At 43.5% G+C, this 22,609-nt stretch overlaps 1 protein-coding gene across 7 annotated transcripts in view; it reads right to left on the minus strand.

Moving 5' to 3' along the window:
- The window catches only part of LOC114058792 (6-phosphofructo-2-kinase/fructose-2,6-bisphosphatase 4), a 51,322-nt gene that overhangs the window by 27,254 nt on the left and 1,459 nt on the right, over window positions 1–22,609 (minus strand). For 3 of the 7 annotated variants that reach the window (XM_027886494.1, XM_027886492.1, XM_027886493.1), the window contains exons 1-2: window positions 8,439–8,587; window positions 915–1,031 (exon numbers count right to left, since the gene is read on the minus strand). In XM_027886494.1, the coding sequence (XP_027742295.1) occupies window positions 915–1,031; window positions 8,439–8,550 (229 nt within the window). In that variant the 5' untranslated portion in view covers window positions 8,551–8,587. Of the gene's footprint in view, window positions 1–914; window positions 1,033–8,438; window positions 8,588–9,011; window positions 9,051–12,874; window positions 12,918–17,166; window positions 17,256–22,609 lie in introns of those variants that run through there. The other 4 variants (XM_027886498.1, XM_027886496.1, XM_027886497.1 and 1 more) reach the window with 4 other exon arrangements.

The following is a 22,609-nucleotide window of genomic DNA, read 5'->3' on the forward strand; positions in this document are numbered from 1 at the left end:
TACCCTAAAATCAAAAGGCAGTTTAAATATAGGCCAGAACTCTTCGTCTTGACTTCTTAGAGCTACTAGGAAATACATCTCTGAATATCCAGCCCAAACTTCAGTATGATCTCACATGTTTTATGTTATTTAAATGATTAACCAGGCATAACTATAAAGCTACCATTACTGCACTGGCCACAGGATTACAGAACACTAAACTGTCTTTCTCTTCCACGGAGATAGAGCAGAAGGCAGGGGATTTGGCTGCTCAGAACCTCAAAAGGATTTAGGTCTTTTTTACTTGCCAGTCTGGGCCCACAAGATACCACAGGAGCCCAGGAATGAGGCAGGACAGCCAGATCCTTGGCACAGCCAACATGAGCCGTCATTTCCTGTTCAAAACACCAATATAAATCCTTAAGAGAAAGATAACAAGTGGCAAGTCACTGCCCCAGTTCCTTGGGCTCTTAATATTTACACAAAAACCTGTAAGTCATTCCACAAATGCAGTGAAACAAAGAAGCAGACAGAGAATTACACGTGGCACAAAGTTCACAGAGGAAAAAAGACGGAGAAGACGGAAGTTTAATCCAGAAGTGCTGACTGCTCAGCTGCTTGTAAACAAGATTCCTTTTCACCCACATACAGAATGAGGAAGGGATAGCAGGAAAAAAATAAATAAACCAAAATAAAGGGCAGTGGTAAGGAATAAGGGAAAGAAGAGTTGATTTAGGCACCTGACAGAACAAGGAGGTAAAAAAATAGTTGCCAGAAACTGGTTAACACTTCAACAGGACAGAGAGCCTGCGTATGTTATTACTTAAAAATACAAAAAGTAGTCAGTGTTAGCAACAAAATTACTGGAAATCAGGTTTATAAAACACTTAATGCCTGCCCTGTCCTTCTGATGTAAACAAAAGTAAACCCATCACCTTTTGTAGGCACTCCAATCCAATTTAAATAGCGTGTCAGCTTCTTCGAGATGTAGGTTTTTCCTCTTGCTGGGAGACCCACCATGACAATCAGAGTAGGGCAGTTGGTCATACATACTGCAACACAAACACAGAAAACGAGGATTTACCACTCATATCCCCACAAAGCAAAGGCTCATACTGCAGTGGAAACATCACTGCAACAGCTACTCCCCGTGTGCTCTCTGAGGAAGTGACCAAGCAGCTCATGCACTGTGTGCCCCACTGTCCCAGGGGATTCTACACCAACCAGGTTCCTTATGCCTGTTCTGAATTTTGGAAGGGCGAGTCAGTGATAGTGCAGTGCTGGCCACATGGGTTGTATACAGGCAGGAAACAAGAAATCTACGTATCTGCATACAAAAAACAAGGACACTGACATCTTATGTACCCCTGTGCATCTCAGTTCACTGCTTGCATTGAAAGGAAACAGCAAGGTGTAGGCAATTTTAGTTAATTTTTATGTCTCTAAGACAAGACCTCAACACTGCTCAACTTTTTCTTGCTTTTGAGCAGAATAGGCATGACAGATGCACTTTAATACATTATAGTAAAACAGGGTATTCACTCTTTATTATTTCTCTTTTAAATATTATTACCAATAAAAATCTCTCAAGCAGAGCTCATTTTGGCTGTTACTGGGAATAAAGCACAAGTATTCTACACAATCAAAAACAATAATCTGATATAGATATATGTATAGAAACACTCAGAATCGGTGTTGAATTTAAAAAACCCAACAGCGTAAGAAGTTGAAGGAATTATATGTATAAACCAAAAACCTTGAGGTGTTTCCTTTCAAATGACAAGTTTTTGAACATTTTGACAGCCCAAAATTAAGGATACTTGCATGAATCTACCACAGCTACAAGGAACTGCCTAAAAAGAAAGCAGATATTAAAGCGATGCAAAGATATCACCAGCTCCCTCCACCCCCTATTTTTAAGGGAATTAATTTCTACACAGTCCACTTGTGTATCAATTTCCCCAGTGACATCCATTCACTCCAAAAGATTAAATCTCAGTGTTTTATCTCTAAGGTGTAACTAAACTGTTGTACAAAGCACTGTGACTGCCCAAGGTTCTCAAACCTTGGATTGACAAAGTCCCATCTCACAAAGTCACTTGCACAAATAATAAATTAGGAAAAGCCAACAGATTAGCAGAGGCAGATGTGCTTTCTTAAAACACTCATTGAAAAGAAAACAAACAAACAAACACCACAAAACCAAAACCAAACCCATTAAACACAGCACTTTTCAAGAGAGAGGAGACAAAGTGGTACCCAACCTCAAAGCCATGGAACAGTCAATTACTGGATTGAAAGTTACAGGGACCTAAATGTAAAGCAAAACAGATCCATCCAAACATGTCCAAGTGTCCGGAAGGACATTAATAAAAGCCCTCAGAGTCAGTTCCTCTGTGCAGAAGCCTATAAACAAGACATAATATTTTCTTGTCCCTTTTCCTCTTTGTCATAAGTTCAGGCTGTGAACCCGCTCCCAAGAGGGGAAAGGAAGTCTCTGGGAAAACAAAGCCTATGAAGTGCCAATGGTACAGTGCTTACTAAGCTTAACAGCTTTGCTTCCAGTTTTAAGGACAGTAAAATACTGAGATAAAATATGAGAGAAAACCCTGAATCCCTAGAAACATTAAGAGAAGACACTGCTCTTCAAAGCCAGTTTGAAGGGTTCTTCACCTAGCTCGAGTTCTGAACAATTTTTCAATATAAGCAGTGAATTAAGAGCTGCAAAAGACAAGCCATGATCTGTACAGAAAGGCTCTGTCCACAGCCTCAGGCCCTCCTGTTCTGCAAAGAGCTGTGCTAAAATAGGTTATTCTACACATTCTAGACAGAATTTACCAACTATCACTATACCAAGAACATCTCTTTTTTTTTTCCTTCTTCTGCTGGGTTCAGCCACACAAATTTAACCTTCTCACAGAACATCTGTCTCCTGGTAACGTAACAATAAACCTGCACTGAGGCAAAACTAAGGGCTGGGAAGCCACCATGAAGAGATCTGTAACACACTTAAATAGTCACTTCACAGATTACACCAGCAACTACTTTCCAAATTAAGTGCTACTGCCTAGAGGGGTTTGTAACAGATCTTCTCACCGAGCAGCAAAGCAGATCAACACAACATGCACAAGAGACGTTTCCTCCCATTGCCAAGCAGTCAGTGTGCCAGCCTGGGATTTTTACACAAATTTTTACAAAAATTTCCTCAAAGAGAGTACAAAACTAGCAAACTTGCCTTCACTGGAGGCCTCTGTGTCCAGTTTAGCACACACACCTCACCTGTTATTCTGATTGCTCTGTGCACCACTAGACAGTGGCAGCCATAAAGCAGAAACCAAGGGAATTATCCCAATCTAACAAGTGGCAAACCTGCTCTGATCAGGTGCCAGGCTAACTAGGAGTGCTTTTCCTCTACAGATACCAATAAGACAGATGCCCTGCACACCAAAAAGAGGAATACCACTGATCCCAATGATCCCAAATACTCTGCTTTTGCATAATGCCATAGCCCTGTAAACAACACTACACGGCGCATGGTGCTACAGCACATACACCTATCAGTGCTTATCTTCAAAAAGAAGACGAATGTTCACAATCTAAAACTGAGGGCACTAAAAAATGTTTGATGTGCTGGTTTAGATGGCCACCATGCACTCCAGTATCACCTACACAGGTGGCACTTGGTGACAAACACACCTATGCACTTGGAAGTAGAAGCCAAAGGTACCTGTGCTGGTCAGAACAGATGTTAACAGTGAAATGACAGGATTAAAAGCAAAAGCAAAAAAAGCAGATATCTTGTTTTTCCTGTACCTCAGTGTAGCATCCTCAACAACACACATAAGACTCCATACAGCAAACACACGTTTATTTTCTTCCTTATGATCCTGTTTGTTCATTAGCTCAATAAAAAAGCCAAGATCAGAACAAAATGTAACACTCTGAGGATGTACCAAATACTCAGAATTATTTAAAAAATTAATTATCTTTCATTTTATCTGACTAAGCCACAGCTTTCTCCACAAAGTGTTGCCAACACTCACTGCAGGTGGGAAGGAATATTCATTCTAGTGACGGTATTTTAAATGTCAGCATCTCGTGAATTACATTTTTCCCCTGAAGAAATGTAAGCAAGTTTACAGTGAGGAAGCAGACTGATAAAAAAACCCAAGCATACCCACAAGGTACATACATCTAACATACGTGCTACACATATTGGTTTCCCAATGGCACAATGCTCAATTCCCCTCTTCACACCACTTCACCACCATTCACTTTATATGAAAAACAATTTACAGACCCAAAGTAGTTCTAGAGGTGAAAGCTGCAGAGCCAAGGCACTCCTAAGGTCAGCTTTCTCTCTACTCCTTATTGCTGAATTGTCTGGTTTACCACCAGAAATATCTGTATACAATCTAGTCTCCAGAAAACAAACTCATTTTTTAATACTGCTTCACAAATATAACTCCTAAGGCTTTCCAAAAGCCCCAGTCTGTGGATGTGCCATCAACTCTAATTTTGCTAGAGGAACACACACTCAGAACAGCAAACCAAAACTTAAGAGTTGCATGCCATCAGTTGCTAAAGATGCTCTAAGACTTGAGTCAGTTTTTTCTTTAAAACAGACGTTTATGATACACACATGTAAGACTGCATGTTTATAAACAGCATCACCAAACATAAACACATGCTGTTTTCCCTCACCTAGAGGGGACATACAAAAAACATACACCCAAAATACCAATCAGTGAGGGAAAATAGCCAAATGGTGAAGTGCATTACAATGAAGTGCTGCAACCAAAGCAAAGTCACTACCCCAGTTTAAAATTCCTTATATATTAGTGAGCAACACAGCAAGGTGCAGCTCAAGTGTAAAATTATGACTGCCTACCCTTCTGAAGTTTAAGGTTTAACAGTCAAGCAAAGAAGAAATTACATTTATTTCTTATTTCTTACCTCGTAGACTCTATTGTGAAATAATGCAAATGGAAAAGAAGGTTGTGAAACCAAACTGGGGCATGGAACAATCTTGCTCAGCTGTGCAGCATTTCATCAGCCCTCAAAACTCTCATGATCTTGTGAAATCAGAGACAAGAGCTGGTATTTTTCAAGTTCAACTACTACCAAACATATTATTGGGTGTTCCTTCCTTTCACCTAAATTAGATTTTGTTTATTCCTTATCTGTGTTTAATTTTTAAAGTCAGCTTTTAAGGACAGATGCTTTTTGTATCAGCTGTTACAGTCAGTGATCTGAAGCTTACCAAGGATTCTTGCTGTTCCTACAGCCCTCAATTCAAGGCCTGTTCTCCAAAAATCCCTGTACTATTTAGAGGCTCATACAAAAATATCTTTGACTATAGGCCAATACAACCACCCTTCCAAATAAGGTTAGCCCTACATGTTTTGCCCATCACTTATCCAATTTAACTACTGCTAATCCATTGTCTCCTTTTGATCAGTGATGACAACCAGTCACCCTGCTTTGCATCCCACAGGGATGACTTCCCCATCCTGCTGCTCTTCCTGAACAGCATCTCCTCCCTCTATCTAAGAAGTGCATTATCTTCCAACTTGTCCCTCCTCTTTTTGTCCAAACCATCAGTTTCTAACATCCCCTTGGGTACAAGGGCTTCAGAACTCATATGTGTCCTCTAGCCATCCACGCCACCAGCTGCTCCTCGCAGCTCCTTCGTCCACTTCCCTGGAGTAACCATTTGCTTCCTACAGCTTTGATGCCAACAGTGCCAGGCCCATCACACATCCTGATTCTCAGGCTGTGCTGGGGGTTGTCCTCACCTCATTCCCTCTCCACCTTCAGTTCCTAGGACTGGGGGCACAAATACACACCAGCAGCGTGTGCTTAAAGGGTAGAGTTCCTAAGAGCAGAGGTAATAATTTGATACTTCCAAATTATGTACATTCCTACTGCTGCACAAACAGCAAATGACAATTATCAGAATGACCAAACTCCAGCAGCTGTAGGGAAACAAAGCCATTAACTGTAGAGGAGGGGGGGGAAATGCTTAACCACAGGAAATTCACTATTTATAAACATCCTCTTCTGGACTCTCAAAACAACTTTCACTACAGAATACTTTCCTATTTATTTTTTATGTCCATATTTGTAGCCCATTGCTTGATTCAGAGCTCGAAGCAGTCTGACATCCGATGCCAACAGAAGCTTTAATGCAACCTATTTACAGACGAAACTTATCACAAAAGACCACAAAAGACCACAAAAGGCAAGTGGCAGTTATTAATAAAAACATGCACTTCTACAGTCCACTAGTCTGACTTTGAAAGGTCATTAGAACAGTTACCGTCGTTGGACTGGTGTCACCAGCTGTAAAAGCTGTCTGCTCAGTAGGCTGCACACGGGCACAACTCCTCCTCCAAGCCCTTGTAATGCAGACTAAAAGAACTGGCTCCTCAAAGCCCCATGACAGCTAAACCCTGGCACAGCTCACCAGATTTCTTCTTCCCCAGAAAACTGCAGTTGCTACAACTTCTAGAAAAATCACACTAAAACCAGCTAAAATGGCTAAGTCCCTTTGACAATGGATCTGCGAGTACTCACTACTAAGATAAAGACTAAAGGTGGTGCATGAACGAGAAAATAAAAAATCCAACCAAAGGAGACTGAGAGAGTTCATCTCATTTAGCAGAGAAACTCAGAAGACAAGAGTGACAAACTTCATCTCTTCCACTGGAAAGTTACACTTGAGGACAACAAATCCACTTTCACCTTGAGCTCATAATTTTGGAATATTAACATCTGACAGATGTTAACATCTGTAACAACAGAGATCTGAAACTGGTCAACCCAACACCGCCCCACATCACCCAGTCTGGTCAGTCCATCCTGAGCTGTCACAGCACAGCTACAGCACCCGCAGGTCACGGTCATCAGAACATGGGGCAATGCAAGACACATGGAAATGTGATGATAAAAGACTCTGCAACACCCTTGCGTGGGGAAAATTACGAAGTGTTCTCAGTTTCCTGAAACAAGACAGATGGTTTTATCTAAGAAGAGTAAGTTCTGCTCCTCTCCAGGCTGTTGTAATTCTTATGTATCACAAATGACTGCAGATATATTATGGGTAGAGCTGCAAGAGCAAATGCATGCAAAAGGATTAAAAAAAAAAAAATTCCAAGTCTGTTTTTCTAGCCAGAAGGGTTTTTAAATTATAATGGATCTCAGGCATTAAAATTACAGAATGCTACAAAACCCACACAGGTAGTTGACATTTTTTTTTTAAGTCATAGTCAAGAGCAGCTAAATAATTCTGGGAAGACAACTCTGTACCTCACCAGATTACACAGGACCAATATTCAATTTTGTTCTTGGGGTTTACTTTTTTGTAAAACAGTACCTGTGTCAAAGTTCTAACAAATGTTACTCTGTTTGGAAAAGAGATGCCACATTAAGGCTAAAATTAAGCCTTCTCCTTAGCATGTTTACAAAAGCACTTATACACATTTTCTGACTCTTTTCCTATTTCAGCACTCATCTCCTCTTAACCTACCGTGTTTCAGATTCTGGAGTAATTTAGTTCCCACAGAAACACATGCCTGCTTGCCTAGCACACAGCAAGAAAGTCTGGGGTTTTTTCCCTTTATTTTAAGCAAGGGCTGGACCAAAGTAAGAGCCAAGACAGAGCCAAGGCTGCAGCCCATGGACTCCTGCCACACCGGCAGAGCCTCAGCACAGCCTCTTTGCATGACAAATAAAAACAATTCCACATGACAAAGCCCCTTTTATCCGCAAAACTGCCTCGTACTGGACCTCAGTTACTTAAATAACTGAACCTTACCTAAGTAAGGGGGGGAGAAAGAAAGAAAGTGGAAAAGAAACAACCTGCGAGGCAAAGTTTGTTAATGAACTATGGTTTACAAACACCACAGCCAAAGACTCAGGAGGCTGATGACTTGGTTGGCTGCACCTCAAAATATGGGAAGTCATTAACTCATAGAACAGATGGGCTGATACAGAATTGGCCTTGAAGGAGAAAAAAAAAAAAAAAAAAAAAAAAAAGGCAAAAAACCAACAACCAAAACAAGAACACAGTGAGATTTTCAGGCCTCTCTCCAAGAAGAATACACTCTGAAGAATATAAACGCTCCCTGGACCCAGAGCGCCTAAGAAACAACCAAAACAGCAACAAAAGCTACTAGGAAATATTCTCTTCCCATCCAGCTGAGCTTCCCTTTGCCTTCCGCTGGGCACAGATCCAGGGATTCGACCCTCCACGGCGGATGGGAGGGGGTGTGGGGGGACCGCGACAGACCCCGGCGGGTCAGCGACCCCTTCGCGCCTGAGCCGGGCGAAGGGGGCGGCTGCGGGCGAGCGGCCCCGGGGAGGGGTCTCGGCGGGTCCCCGCTCCCCCGCCTCGGCCCTTCCCAGGGGGGGTGTCCCGCCGCCAGCCGCCCCCCGCGCCCCCCCGGCCCGCTCACCGCCGCGCTGGGCGCTGTGCCCCGCGGGCAGCCCGTTGTCGTAGGGCTCCCACGTCTTCTGCAGCGGGTTCTGCGTGAGCTCCCGCGCCGGCGACGCCGCCGCCGCCGCCATCCTCGGCCGCTCCCGGCTCCCTCTGCAGTGGCGGCGGGCGGGGCGCGGCGGGGCCGCCCCCGGGGCAGGGCGAGGGGGAAGCCGCAGCCCCGCGGGGTCCCCCGAGGGACGGGCACCCCCCGGGACCCCCGCGGGCGGCAGCGGGAGGGAGCCGGCGGTGCTGCGAGCAGGTGGCTGCTCTCCCTTGCTGCCGCACCGCTGTGGCTGCAGAGGACACCACGCTGCCTCAGAAAAGCCTTTTTTTTTTTTCCCCTTCCTTTTTTTTTTTTTTTTTTTTTTCATAGCACGCCCAGGGAGCGTGCAATGTACGTTTTAAGTCTTGCCTCGAATTATACGGTTTTTTTCCAATCGAACTCTGTTTTGGCCCGAAGGGCAAATTGACAGCGATGCGGAAAAACGTCAATAAACCATAGGTTTCTTACATCCCGTTTAGCTACTAAAAAAACCCACGAACTACTGACAAATGGCCATGAAAGCTCCTGTGCTGCAGTGAGAGCGGTGGTGTGACACCCAGCTGTCGCCTTTCCACATCACCTTTGTCAGCTTTACAGCTGGGGGAAACCCAGTTCTTTCAACTGGGCTGAGCAAAGTCCTAAAAAAGCTCATTATTTCATTATTACGTATATCTCAAGGTATTTTACAGCAGACAAATGCAATGCACTGAAAATATGGTGGTGAAGTGCAATAGGCCTTTTCATTATTAATCACTCCATTATTATGACACTGGCCTAAACACAAGTGAAGGCCAGTACATACTTTTTTTTAATACTAACCGGATTCTGAGCACCTGAGGATCATGTTCTGTTTTTCTATTCTATTACAAGCTAAAATGTACTTTTCTAAATAACAAAAAGGAATTTTTCAGAGACATTTGGCAAGACAGCCCCAGGAGAATCAGCACTGTTTTTCCAAAACCATGTTTGCTTGACCTGCCCTTCCCTCTGTTCAGAGTTTTTTCCTTCTCTCCAAGACTGATTACTGTTTTTCCACTGTAGGTGCCTGTTCTATATTTTTATCCGAGATTTTTTTTCCTGATTTCGTTTGGAGTTGACAGCTGAAGCAGGGATTGGCAGAGGAGTTAGGGGAGTTACATTACAAGGGTCAGAAAATTAGGAGCAGAGTGAGGGAGTTTTTGAATGCTTAAAAGCTTTTTTGTTTCTTCTGTTGCATATGTATTCAATTCCAACAGTTGCCAAAAGAGGTATGAGCAGGAACAGTTCAATCTGTGTTCCAGGTCAATCCCAGAAGCACGCACAGGATGTTACAACAAGCAGATGACAGTACCCACCTCAGCCTCCTGATCCCAGCAAGGCATGCCAGCACCAGGATCCTCCAGCTTTCCTAACACTGCCTCCAGTAAAGCCAGGCGAAATATTACCAGAAAGGAGAGATTAACAGGAATGCCAGTTTATAAACCACACTTCTCAGGCTTGTTTCACATAAAACAGAAAACATATGAAATCCTTCCAGTCTCTAGAAACAAAGTCTGTACTTCCTTCCTGCAAATCCACGCCCTGCACTAAAACTGAAACTTTGCTCACACACCTGCCTCGCAGCCAAGAACACTGGCCTGATGTTGTTCATACAAAAATAGCATTTTTCTGAGGTCCACAGGGTGAATGACTGCGTTTCTAAGCTTCTCCTCAAAGCACCAGGCACACTGGCAGTGAATTCTCTTCTCACTCAGGCCGATTTAAATCAGTGGCACCTGTACAAAACTTCAGTAAGAGTTTGTCCAGGTGTCTACAATGACATTAGAGGTGTGCATGGACACCTGCTAGCCTTTGTTTTTAGGAGGTAAAGATTTCAGCTTGGCTGATGACAAGCTTATGTGATTCTGTTGTTGGTCAAACTTATCCAAGGGTTAGTTGGTTTATGGCTTGTTTTTATAACCTCAGTGCAGTAATGGACTATTCGACCAAGGATGCAGAGAAAGCAAATACAGAAATCTTGTGCCACTCCTGAGGTCTTGTTTCAAAACATGGCTTACATAGACACTACATTCAATTCCTGGAAAAAGACAGAACAAAAACATTGCTCATTAGATTCCCAATAAATGATAGAAATCACCTTCTGCACAATCTCGTTGTCATCAGACCCTTTCCTAATGCAAAGGCTTGAGGAGTGAAGCAGGTGAAGAGCTGGAGACCCAGCTTTGTTTGCTACAGGGAAACCACAAACAAGCCTTTACGCCTGGGAAACCGTTTACACAAAGCTTCTGCTCCCAGGGCCATGCCAAGCAGAAAGCTTTCCTGAGAAACCACCTCTCTGCAGAGGCAAAAAACATCGAGAGGAAAAGCAGTCTTGGAAAATGAACTGCTGTACACAAATAAGACAGCCAAGGGACAGAGTTACTCTCTGGAAGCAACTGACTGACAAGACAAGAAACTTGGGGTTTAATGTATACAGCAAGTGGTAATTATTTAGAGACAGGGAGAAATAACAGAGACTGAACCAAGGCTTCTGCGTTATCCTACAGAAACCCTACTTGTATCTGTAAACACGCTGTATCACACGGTAGCCGTATAATCCAAGTTTCACAATACACCCAAGTTACTTCCATGTATCTCGTTTCCCTAGTAAAGACATCACTTTATAGTCTGACAGCCCATAAAACATCCATAAACCACCCAACATCTCTGCCTCCCGTCTTTCCACCATCGCTCTGGCAGTGCACTCTCGACACTTGGAACAAGGGAAAGAAGACTTTCCAGTCTTCCAGGTGCCCACGCCCTCACCACAGTGAGCAGAAAAACCCATTCAAAAGCTCTTGCGCAGCGCAGAGGATCCAGGATCCGTGATCCAAGAGAGATCCGTGACACCAATAAGGGACGCGTGGGCACAAGCACCAGAGGTGAGTCAGCATCAAGTGGGGGTTCTGCGGAACCTGAGCGTTGCGGCGGCTATTCCCCATCACCGGGCACATCCGCGGGTGCCGCTGGAGGCCGCGCTTGGCCCGGGGACACCCCGCGGGAATTCGGGGACACCGCGCGGATCCCGCAGTTCCCGGGATCGGCGCCAGGCGGAGCCCCGGCCCCTCCCGCGGGCGCTCCGGCTGCGGGCGCCCTCCGGCGGCGGCTTCGGGAACTGCACAACCCTCGGCACCGCCACGGGGACACGGGGAGGGGGGACACGGGGAGCGGGGACACGGGGAGCGGGGACACGGGGAGGGGGGACACGGGGAGCGGGGACACGGGGAGCGGGGACACGGGGAGCGGGGACACGGTGTGCCCGCGCTAGGGGCAGCAGGTGCTGCCGCGGGGTCACAACTGGTCGAGCCCCGGCAGATGGTTTCCAGTTGTCCGGGGAAAATGAGGTAATTCCCTGTTATGCTCCAGAAACGTCCAGCCAAGCGATGCCGGCATCACCGTGACAGGAGACAGCAAAGCCCCACAGAAGTAAAATACACCCGGACTTGGCTTTTAAGCACCCAAGGTTACAGAAAATTACAGGGAAGAAAAGTTCATCCACTGATCCTGAGTTATTTCCTCACACAAACGGAAAAAAATATTGGGAGTGAAGGGAGGATAGTCCACATTCAGTACTAAATATGCCCTTTCCTTTTAGATTTAATCAGCAACAAATTATATTTCAGCATTAACCTACTACTTCAATTTCTCTAAAGCAATTCTCTTTGCACTACATCATGAGGTATATTTTTTCATGCCCACATTCTCAGCTGCTCACTTTGAGAAAACCAATAGTATCTGACCTCTACATACACAACTGGCAAGAAAACAGCTGGGAAAAACCTAAATCCAAACACTCTCTACTGCAACTGGAAGGTTACTGCTCTAGTTAGAAGCGGCAAACAGGAATTAGTTTAAATGACCCCATCTTAAAACTGGTATCTGCATTTTCTACATATGGCAATAGTGAGAGGAGGGGAGATCAGAGGTAGGGTCCTTACTCTCCTTTAATAAGGTACAGAGACAGGGCTGTGTGCTCCCCAGTTTACAACTACTCTGAAAGACACGAGCCACACAGCACAGCACCAGTTTTGTTTCAGCACAACTTTAAGGAGGCACAGAGGAACACAGCATTTGCAAAAATCATTACATATGGCTGTTATTCAAGAAATACAGACACACACCAGCACAGCCTTCAGCATACACGTATCTCATATATCCAGCTTTGATACCCAGCCAATGCTCCCCAATTTCACATGGATTAGCTGGCTCTGACCAGCTAACTGGCAGCCTGCTACACTGCATCACAGTGTGTGTAGAGAGCAGACAGGAAAATTCCTATTGAGCTTATAACTGATTTTATCTTTTAATGAAAAAAAAAAAAAAAGAAGAAAAAAAAGGTATGTCAAGTGTACCTTCAGCAGGCTCGTGGCAGTCCTTCATTGGCCAAAATTTGTGCAGCTGGAAGCATCACCCGAGGACAGCAGCAACAGCTATCTAATATATACAAGGCTGTTACAACACTGCAAGCCAATGAGAGGAGTCAGTGACCAAACACACAACTATGCTTCACCCTTTTTGTTCACAAGTAGCAGCACTCCAACGTTTCAAAACGGGCTTTCAGGTGGAATGGGAGAGATTTCTCCCCACATGCCTGATGTGGGGCACGGTGATGATGGTTTTGTTTTGACCAAGTATTTGTTCGGGTGCTCTTACCTGATGAAAAGATTTGCAGCAGCACCCAGTTTCTACTGTAATGACCAAAACTACTGCAGAGCAGCTGGGACACTTGGCCTGTTCCATCACATCCCTTTATTACACTGATACATCAGCAGGGAACAGACTGTTCCCTCCCCCAAGTAATTCACATATTCCTGAAGTACAGATCAAGCCTGGCAGGTTTTTCCTCCCTGTGGAAGAGGAGTCCCTAACAACCTGCCTAAAACACAATGCCCTTCTGCTCGGTGTGTTCTGACCTTTGTAAGACAAGAACTAACCCAACCTGGACCTTCAATTGCCAAGGAAACCCAGAGATAAAGGAAGCTGCACAAGAAAAAAAAGGTGCCTCTCTTTCTCCCTGGGCTGTTCCTGAGCTCCTGATGATGACACAAACTATGCCTTGGGAACAGTCATCCTGCAGGAGAGATCCCTCACGAGTTAAAAGCTTCTCACACAGCTTCCCACAGAGGACAGAATAAGTTCCTTTCCATAAAGAGCTTAGCAAGCACAGTGAGCAATCCAGGAAGAGATGTGATACTGTGTTAGCGGTGACATACTTTGGTTCACACCTCCTCAGTTCAGTTTCTCAGGACTTTTTGTTATGTCAGCTTCTTAAATGAAGACTTCCCATCTCCTCCACACTGCCCATGGTTCTCTTCTCAACCACCCTTTTTGTTTTTCCAGAGTCTAATGTCCCAGGAGTTAACCCAGCAAAAATGACAAATAGCCCACTAAGTCCCCAAAAATTTCAAGCATCCCACATGACAAGTTCAGCAAGTTCCCCATACCATTTCCACAGGTTCTTCCATTTGGGACTTGATTCCAAACTAGCTGAAATCATAAGGACCAGGCCTTGTGATACATGGCCCTAGCACTAACTCCATTTCTTCTGAGCAACAAGTAAGTTTTATTACTGGCACCATCCACTTCGTATCTTCTTTCCTATCACTGCCTGAAGGGAAAAAGTTGCAGCTGTCTTGAAGGAGACTGCTACCTCAAAGAGAGGCAAAGCCATTAAGAATTCAGAACTAAAAAAAGAATCTGCCCTCAGCAACACAGACCTTCAGAAGTTGTTTTATAAGAGTTCATTTTACTACTAGACTTCCTGGCTACAGATCAGTCTGTCAAAGAGATTGATAAAAAAGCCATATGTAATCAAGCTCTAAATGAGAATAAGCTAAACTACTAGGAACAAAAGATCCCTTTAGTGCTTACTGAGGAATAGATTTAAACAACACCCAAGATCCCACACAGACAAAGTTGTAATAAATATAGATACTAGAAAGATTCCTTAAGCTGAAACAAATCATTCCTTAGCATGGATAAGGAAAATAACTTATCCAAACAGAAAATGTTGGTGCAAGGTAAATCAGCAAGAAAACAAGCTCTCATCTATTCTAACAATCACCAACACATCTTATACAAGAGAAGATCTGACAGGGTCCAGGCACTCAGAAGCATCACACCACACTTATTTGGCTGGAGAGACAGTTAATTCCCACACTAATTTGCATTTATTGTATTTTCTTCATCATCTACTGGAACATCATGATAGTTATTCATCCTGCATGCAAAGCAGTGATGTATCCCTTATAGAAGTGTTCATGTGTGGCTCCATTCCAGCACACTTCTGTGTTTTCCAAACCATGACGACCTAACAATCAGGAAACAAACACTAGCTATTCAAAGGTTTCATTGTTAGAATTGTACCAATAAAGTCTTGGACAGGTTTCTACAGAACCCACGTGCTGCACTGTAGGCATATAAAAACTATCAGGCAATCTCAGATTGCTTGGTTATGAGGTTATCAGCAGAACAGCATCTCACCAACAAGGGGATTTCATGAGAATCCCAGGGCAAACACTGAGATTCACAGACACAAGTGTGTAACCAAATCAAAAATAAACCTTGCTACACTGTCACTCTGTTTTGTTACTTTTACGTGAACCATTCTTGAAAGCATGGCCAATCAGAGTACCTTCATTATTTCTAAGTATAAAAACGTGTTAGTTTAGATGTTATCACACTTCAGAAGAAATAATTGCTCTATTTTAAATGTGGGAGAAACCCAGTGTCTGGAGATAAACCCCATCAATGAGATGAGGTTGTTCTCATGCAGGGAAGTTTCCTGTGTTAAGTGTAGCACAAGGCATATTAAGTTTGGTCTGCATTAATTGAATTCCTTAAAACTGAAGGACAAATCACTAAATTTTTACACCTCCAGTTCAAGCAGTCAGCTCCCCTCATTACCTCTGAGAGAATATTTTAATTATTTCTCTTAAAAATAGCCAAGATCCTCAAGTGGTGCTTAGAGGTATTGCTTAAAACTATTTCCATCATCACAAAGTTGAGCAACACTTTAAATCTTCCTGTTATGATGCAACATAATAGAAAGATGACATCCATTATTCATGTTTTCTGAGTGCAACCCAGTGTTAAAAAGCCCTTTGTAGATAAACCCTCTTACTGTATACCAGGGACTCCAAGCTATTTATATGAAGGGGCATGTGCTCCCAAGAAGTGCAGAAAGAGGACATCAAAATACGCGGAATTTGTACAAATTGCCTATTTACATTCACAGGTCTAGAAGTTAACTGAAAATACCGAGTCTCCAAGATAGCAAGTCTACTGAGGACAGACATTCCTACACGTTGTTCTGGTAGTATCTGACGCTGTTACTACAGCAACAGCACGTACAGCCTTGCACAACCCCGGGACGGCTGGTGGGTGTACCCTGGTACACTCTCCTCTTCCTTGGAAGTGGGTGCAGCAGCAAGTCCACTTCTCCACCTCAGTTATCTGATATCCATGATATAACCACAGATAACTAAGCCTTGATAAATTTGTGCTATTTGAAAGAGAAGGAAAATCAAAAACATACCTGCCTCCAGTAGGATGTCTGTCTTTGTGCCTCCTGAACTTGCTTACAAGCAGTTTCTGCTGAGCAGCCTGAAAGTGTCTCTATCACCTCAAAGCTCTCTATTCCTTTTCAATCACATCTGCACACTAGAAAACCTTCTCAATTCCAAGTTTGGGTTTGCTGTTATGAGTAGGAGTGTAGTTAAAAGGAGCACAAGGAAAGGACTGACAATTTTAAGTAAAACAGACAACCCATATCCAGGCTGACAGGCTTATGAATTATGCTCAGCTACTTTTATATTAGACATTTTAACATTTACGATGTATACATATCCTTTCTCCTGTCATTCAGCTAGGATGCTATGAATCCCACTTGCTCATAACAGCTAGATCTAGGCTGCTAAATTAAAACAAAAATAATGACAAAATAAGGGCAGCTGCATTCTCAGAGTGAAACTAAAACACTTCACACCACCTTTAAAACCAAATTCTATCAACTGACTTCAGAAGTACAATTCCTCGAGACAGCCACTTTGAAGAAAAACATCTGTAAAAACTTATTACACGCATTAGGGAAGTTGTCTGATGAGATGAAAAAGGAGAAATATATTGACAATAAAGAGTACACAAAATTTGCATGCGATTCAAACGCACGAAGTAAACCAAATTAATTTTTAAAGAATCTTCACAAAGGCTTTGGGACAGAGCTACCTATCAGATGGCAGCACCTTTAAAAGACAGGAGATAAGAGAGCTTCAGAGGCACCACCTGGGGTTTGGGGCGTGAAATATTGAATGACTGATGGAGAAATCAAAGGGAAAAAGGCAAGGAGGAAAACAGCCGCCAGGCTGGGTGACAAACCCTCGGAGGTGCAGAGTGCATCTGTGAGTCATCAGCACATAATAGAAGCTGAAGCCATGTGAACGCCTGGAAAAGGGCACAGGGAGACAAGAGCAAGACAAGGTCAAACTGCGGGAGGAGGAGGAAACGCCAGACCAGGAGGGGGGAAGAGCATCACGGAAGAAAGAGCAACACTTTGTTAGGAGCAGCAGTGACTGTGCAGAGAGTAGAACTAGAGCAGAACAGGGGTCTGCAAGAATTTCTGAGATAAATAACATATAAATACAGCAAAGCACCCCAAACAGCCTCGGAACAGGTGAAGCTGAGGGAGAGGTGGTACAACCTCCTGTTGAAAAAGGGACTAGACGTGGCTCAGAGCTAGAATAAAGGAAAAAAAGTGGGTTTAGAGGTCCAACAGATGATGGTACTCCAGCCTACATTACCATATGGGACATGTAGGTCATTAAGGAAAAAGCCCATGGCAACAGAAGCAAGAGCAAAGAGTAACGGGCCCAAAGTCCTCTACAGTTAGACTCGGTTTCATGGTGCCCCGTAGGCAATGGAGACAAAAAAGCAGGTTTTTTGACTGAAAGGATAAATCCCTCTGGAAAGCAAGCATGGAAAACTGACACTGACACGAGGAGGAAAAAAAACTCACAGCATATGTGATGCCAGCTGCCGCTGGAAATATTCTTAAGCTTATGAAAAAGGAGTGTATTCATGCAAATAAAAGTACAAGCAAACTAGAGCAAGGCTTCTCAGAAGTTACCAATTACAGGATTTATAAGAAGAGCAAAATTAATCTTAATTTGGCAAACTGGAATGATGGCAGGTAGGCTAAAACATAGCACTGAAGGGGAAAAAAAATACAGGCCAGACATACAGAGATCCAAATCACAGTAAATCTCAGCTTTCAGAGCCTCCAGGGCAGATATCTCATTTTCTCTGTATTTTGCAAGTACAGCTAGATGGCTTATCAGCTTCCTGAGACTAACAGGATCAATATGCAAATGAGAAAGCTTAATAAGGATAACTAAATTACGACAGCCAAAATAATCAAATTTATGCAGTGCAGACAGGCTAAACAGGACAAATGCTACAAAAGAAACTCTTGCAAGGGGAAACATTTACCAAGTGAGAGTGGCCAGCATAAAGTTAGTAAAGAAATCTTCTATTAAAAAAAACAAAAAAAAAAAAACAAAAACAAACCAAAACCACCAAGCACTCCACCTGAATTCTCTTTATATTTAAAAAATAAATAACTTTTTTTTCAAGGACAAGTGTCCCTAGAGAAAATGCATTATAAAAATTCTTTCAGGGGCACAGAAGGCCACGCTTCATCACGTACAGCATAAGGGCACCAGAATGAAACACATTCAAAATTTTAAATATAAATTGAAAGCAAAACATGTAGGGGGTATAAAAATAGAAAGCTAAACAAAAGAATCAGAAGCAAATGAGCACGCTGGGCCTCACACTCGCCACCTCCAGTCAAACACCAGCTGTCCAGGCTTGCTGGCTCCAGCCACCCCACGCTGGGTTGGTCTGTATCCTCCTCGTGGCTCCCCCTCACCACCAAGGACATCATCTGAACTCATTGACCAGTTTGAACCTTATTTCACACAGGACAGAGGTCTCAAAACCATCAGCCCCCTACATTTTAGGAAAAGCTGACTACCAAGAGTGAAGGGGTGCCCTGCCAACAGTCCCAGTACACGCAGTGCTTTGACCTGTCCCATCAGGCACAAGACTGACACCAGAAGCACAAATCCATGGAACTGGCCCAGCCCAGGGAAGAAAAATCAATTACAACCCCAAGATGTAAACCCGTGGGAGACAGCGCATCCAGAACTGCTGGGATTTTTAAGCTCCCCTATTCTAACCCCCAAATGGAGCACTCTCCTCAGGGTAAAAAAGAAGCTGCTAGATCAATCTCCTATCAAAAACGAGTAAACTGCTTCAGCTCTAACAGGGCTGCTTGCTTCCTCCACAGCAAGGGCTCTTCCCCCTCCTCCTTCGCCCCTCTCACAAGCCAGCTGACATTTTTTAATTGCAAGAGGTCACGAACCCCTGAAATCTCCTCATTGTTTTGGGTAAACCAGTTTTATGTTGGCCGTAGAAAAAAACTACAAAGTTCTTTTATTTCCTGCCCCCCCTTAACGCAGAAGGTAAATGCTGCACAGCTCCCTGCTCAGGAATATCCACAGGGTTCCCACGAACAACAAATGCTGCTTGTTATTAACCAACATCAATTAGATTTCCAGGGATGTATCACCATAAAAGAAAACGTAAAAGGAAGAAACAGCCAGCCTTAAGTCCAAATATTGTTGTGGCAGTGATCACCGGTCAGAAGCAGTTTCAGATGCATTAAAACATCTCATGTTTATTGTGCTTCTTGATTAGCCTATGTCAAAAGAGGGGAGGGGTGTAGTCACATAGAAGCTTTTAGCCATAAATAAATCATCAAAAACATTTTGTTCTTTGCATCCCTTGACTTAAACTATGCACTGGCAAACTGTACCCAACGCAGACACTTGCTGCTTGGGGAAACCTTCCTATTCAGGCACCCAAAACATATGCAGGAGCAAACAGAGCCTCTGCAGTGCCAGCACAGACTGAGCCAAGCTCACAAAGTCTGCCGCTGTTTGCCCATGGAGAAATCACTCACGTGTGAATCCACTTCCAAACAAGTGGCTCTTCCAAGCAAGGCAGAAATAGCACGCCTAAGTCATTTTTAGGTATCTCTCTGGTGACATGTACCAATCCCACAACAGATCTGTGGCTGGCGGGGGTGTGTTGTAACTCTTGCTTGGAGCAGAACAGCTGCCGGGGAGCCTGGATCACACAGCTCTCCTGGCAATTCCTGGTGCCAAGGCACATGTGTGAAGCCAGCTCAACACAGACAAAGACGGAACAGCATGCACAAAGAGAAGAAAATCTGAAAAATCAGCTACTCAGGAATGAGTTAGGTCAACTTCAGCTCAACTTCAGAGTCAAAATCAGAAGGAAGAACTTAAAACCCCTTTATTTGCCCTCTTTTTTTACCCTTTCCTACCTTCTTCTACTCATGCATGGCCTGTAAACATGATAGTAACATACAGAATCATCTGGAAACTAATGCCATACAAGCATTTCAGATATCCAGGTGCTGAAATTATACATAGAATTTAGGGCTGTAACAGGCAAATTATTTCCACAAGGGCACTCATGACAAATCCACCCCACTTTATTAATAAAACATTGCAAAACATGCTTTTTATCCATCACATGGATAAAAGTCAGTTCTAATTAAGGGACTCCTGGCAGCTACATGCTTAAAGGCTTCAGGATTAATTCCAGTGCATTACTTCAGATCCTTAGATGTCACAGACATCAACATCCAGAAGAACCCCCCAGCCACCAGCTTCTCAAATGAGGGATAAGTTTTGACATAGTCCAAACATAATCCTAAAGGCACTTACAACTGCACTGCTACCACAGCAAAGGTAAGTTTACACATTTTATGCAAAACTCACAGTTATTTCTTCTGTTTGCATGGACACAAATTCACAGACCCACAAAATTACTGTGACTGTGGAGAAGAGAAGGCTCTGGGAGACATGAGGCACCTGCCAGTGCCTAAAGGGGCTACAAGAAAGCTGGAGAGGGAGTTTTGACAAGGTCATGGAGTGGTAGGACAAGGGGGAATGGCTTTAAACGGACAGAGGACAGGGTTAGATGGGATATAAAGAAAATTCTTCCCTGTGAGGGTGGTGAGACCCTGGCACAGGTTGCCCAGATAAGCTGTGGATGCCCCATCCCTGGAAGTGTTTAAGGCCAGGCTGGATGGGGCCCAGGGTAACCTGGTCTAGGGATCCCTGCCCCTGGCAGCGGGGTTTGGAACGAGATGATCTTTAAGGTCCCTTCCAACCCAAACCATTCCATGATTTTACTTAACACAGCGCACACAGCACCACACAACAGCTACAAGGTCAGTACCCGGTAATGCATTAAATGCGTCTGGAGATTAGTATTCATAATTAGTGTGTGATTACAATATTTAGGGCCAGGTTTTGGCAGGCACCCAAGAACAGGCCTGGTTATTAACCACCCTGGCCCCGCGTGGTACCTTGTCGGAGCGCTCCAGGCCAGCGCTCCCCCGGACTCTGCCCCTCTGCATGACCATGCCCCTCAGGCATGACCAAACCATGCCTGAAATCAACCCACCACCTCTGGAAATAACAACCTGTGGGACTCTCTCCCGCATCCTCACTTTGAGAGCCTGATAAAACTCAAAAAAAAAAAAAAAAAACCACCAAAAACCAGGAATCGACCTAAATTACTTAATTTTAGCCGTTGGAGAGCCCAACCAGGCAGACTAGGGAGTTTAGAGTTCATTATTCTCTTTAACTCCCTTCTACAATTTAATTACTTAACCTCTTACGGTCTCAGAGACCGCGAGCCAAGTGAGAAAAGGTTAGCAGACTAATTATTTCACTTAAAATGGGAAAAAATGGCTTCTGGGGAAAACCAGAGCAGACCCAAGGAACCCTGCACTTCTCAGGCTCATACCTGGTGCTTCCTCAGTTGTATTTTGAGAATTTTGACCCTTTCTACTACACTGGCCTTATGACTCTTCCAAACAAGCTGCCCCACCCAGGGTGTGGGAACACAAGCTTACACCACATTCAGTAAATTAAAGCAAACAAATAAAAAAAAGAAACCAACCAAAACATATAAAGTGGGAAGATGGGAATACTCTACTAGGTCATTTCTTTCAGAAGAAAGCTGAAGCTTTCCCCAAGTACCTGAAGTTTGCCAGCACTTCAAGTCTAATATTTCCATTTATCTCAAAGAAAAATCTGTGGACATCACACGCAGAGGTTAAGCCCCAAGGAAACCATGCAAGTTCAGTGAGCAATTCAGAACACATCCGTAGTGCTTCATCAGCAATTAAATACCATCCACAAGTTGGATTTACCAAATCTCTTACTCATAAAAGCAGAAGGAACACTGACGCAATCAAACTGAGAAAAATACTGGTGTAACCAAGCTGATTTTTTTTTTTAAATTAGACGGATGATACATTAAAAAAATAAAGTGTTACAATCACTTAATAACATCCTACTACTGGTAAGGGTTATATTCATGAATCAGTGCATTTTCATAACAAAATGTCCTATTTCATAGCAGATCCTTCCTTCAGATGACCTCAAAAAAGTTCTGAAACAAAATCCTCACCAAAATGCTCTCAGCTTTGGGTCCTCATCCTGCATAACTATCCCTACACGAATGCTCTCATTAGATGATGCACCGATTTAAAAGGACTGGCATCTTATGTAAATGGATGTTATTGCTTTTAATTGCAGCCATAATTATGGGAGTGCCTCACAACTGAGTAAGGCCACATTAAGCAAACTTACTGGAAACTTCGCAAACTGCTCCGCAACACATTGGACAAGCACCAGGAGTCTCACAACGGGTATTTATTCAGTCCCATCTTCAGCTCTCTGCAGAGCACTATAAAATCAATTGATCCCATAAGAGATCGCTCTGAGCTGTACTCAGTTTAGTGTGTTTTTGCCTCATATGAACTAGTTTCTCTTGACATTTGTCAGTATAAAACATTTAATTCAGAATTAATGCCTTTAAAGATTTAAAAATCCTTAAGAGTCTTCAAGTTTCTTCAGTACTAAAAGATCTTTTTATTTTTTACCTCCTCACACTCCAAAGAGCCACACAAGCACCATGGG

This window comes from Empidonax traillii, unplaced genomic scaffold, assembly GCF_003031625.1.
Source record: "Empidonax traillii isolate 1590-97213 ecotype Southwest subspecies unplaced genomic scaffold, ASM303162v1 scaffold187:size1931383, whole genome shotgun sequence".
NCBI lineage: Eukaryota > Metazoa > Chordata > Aves > Passeriformes > Tyrannidae > Empidonax > Empidonax traillii.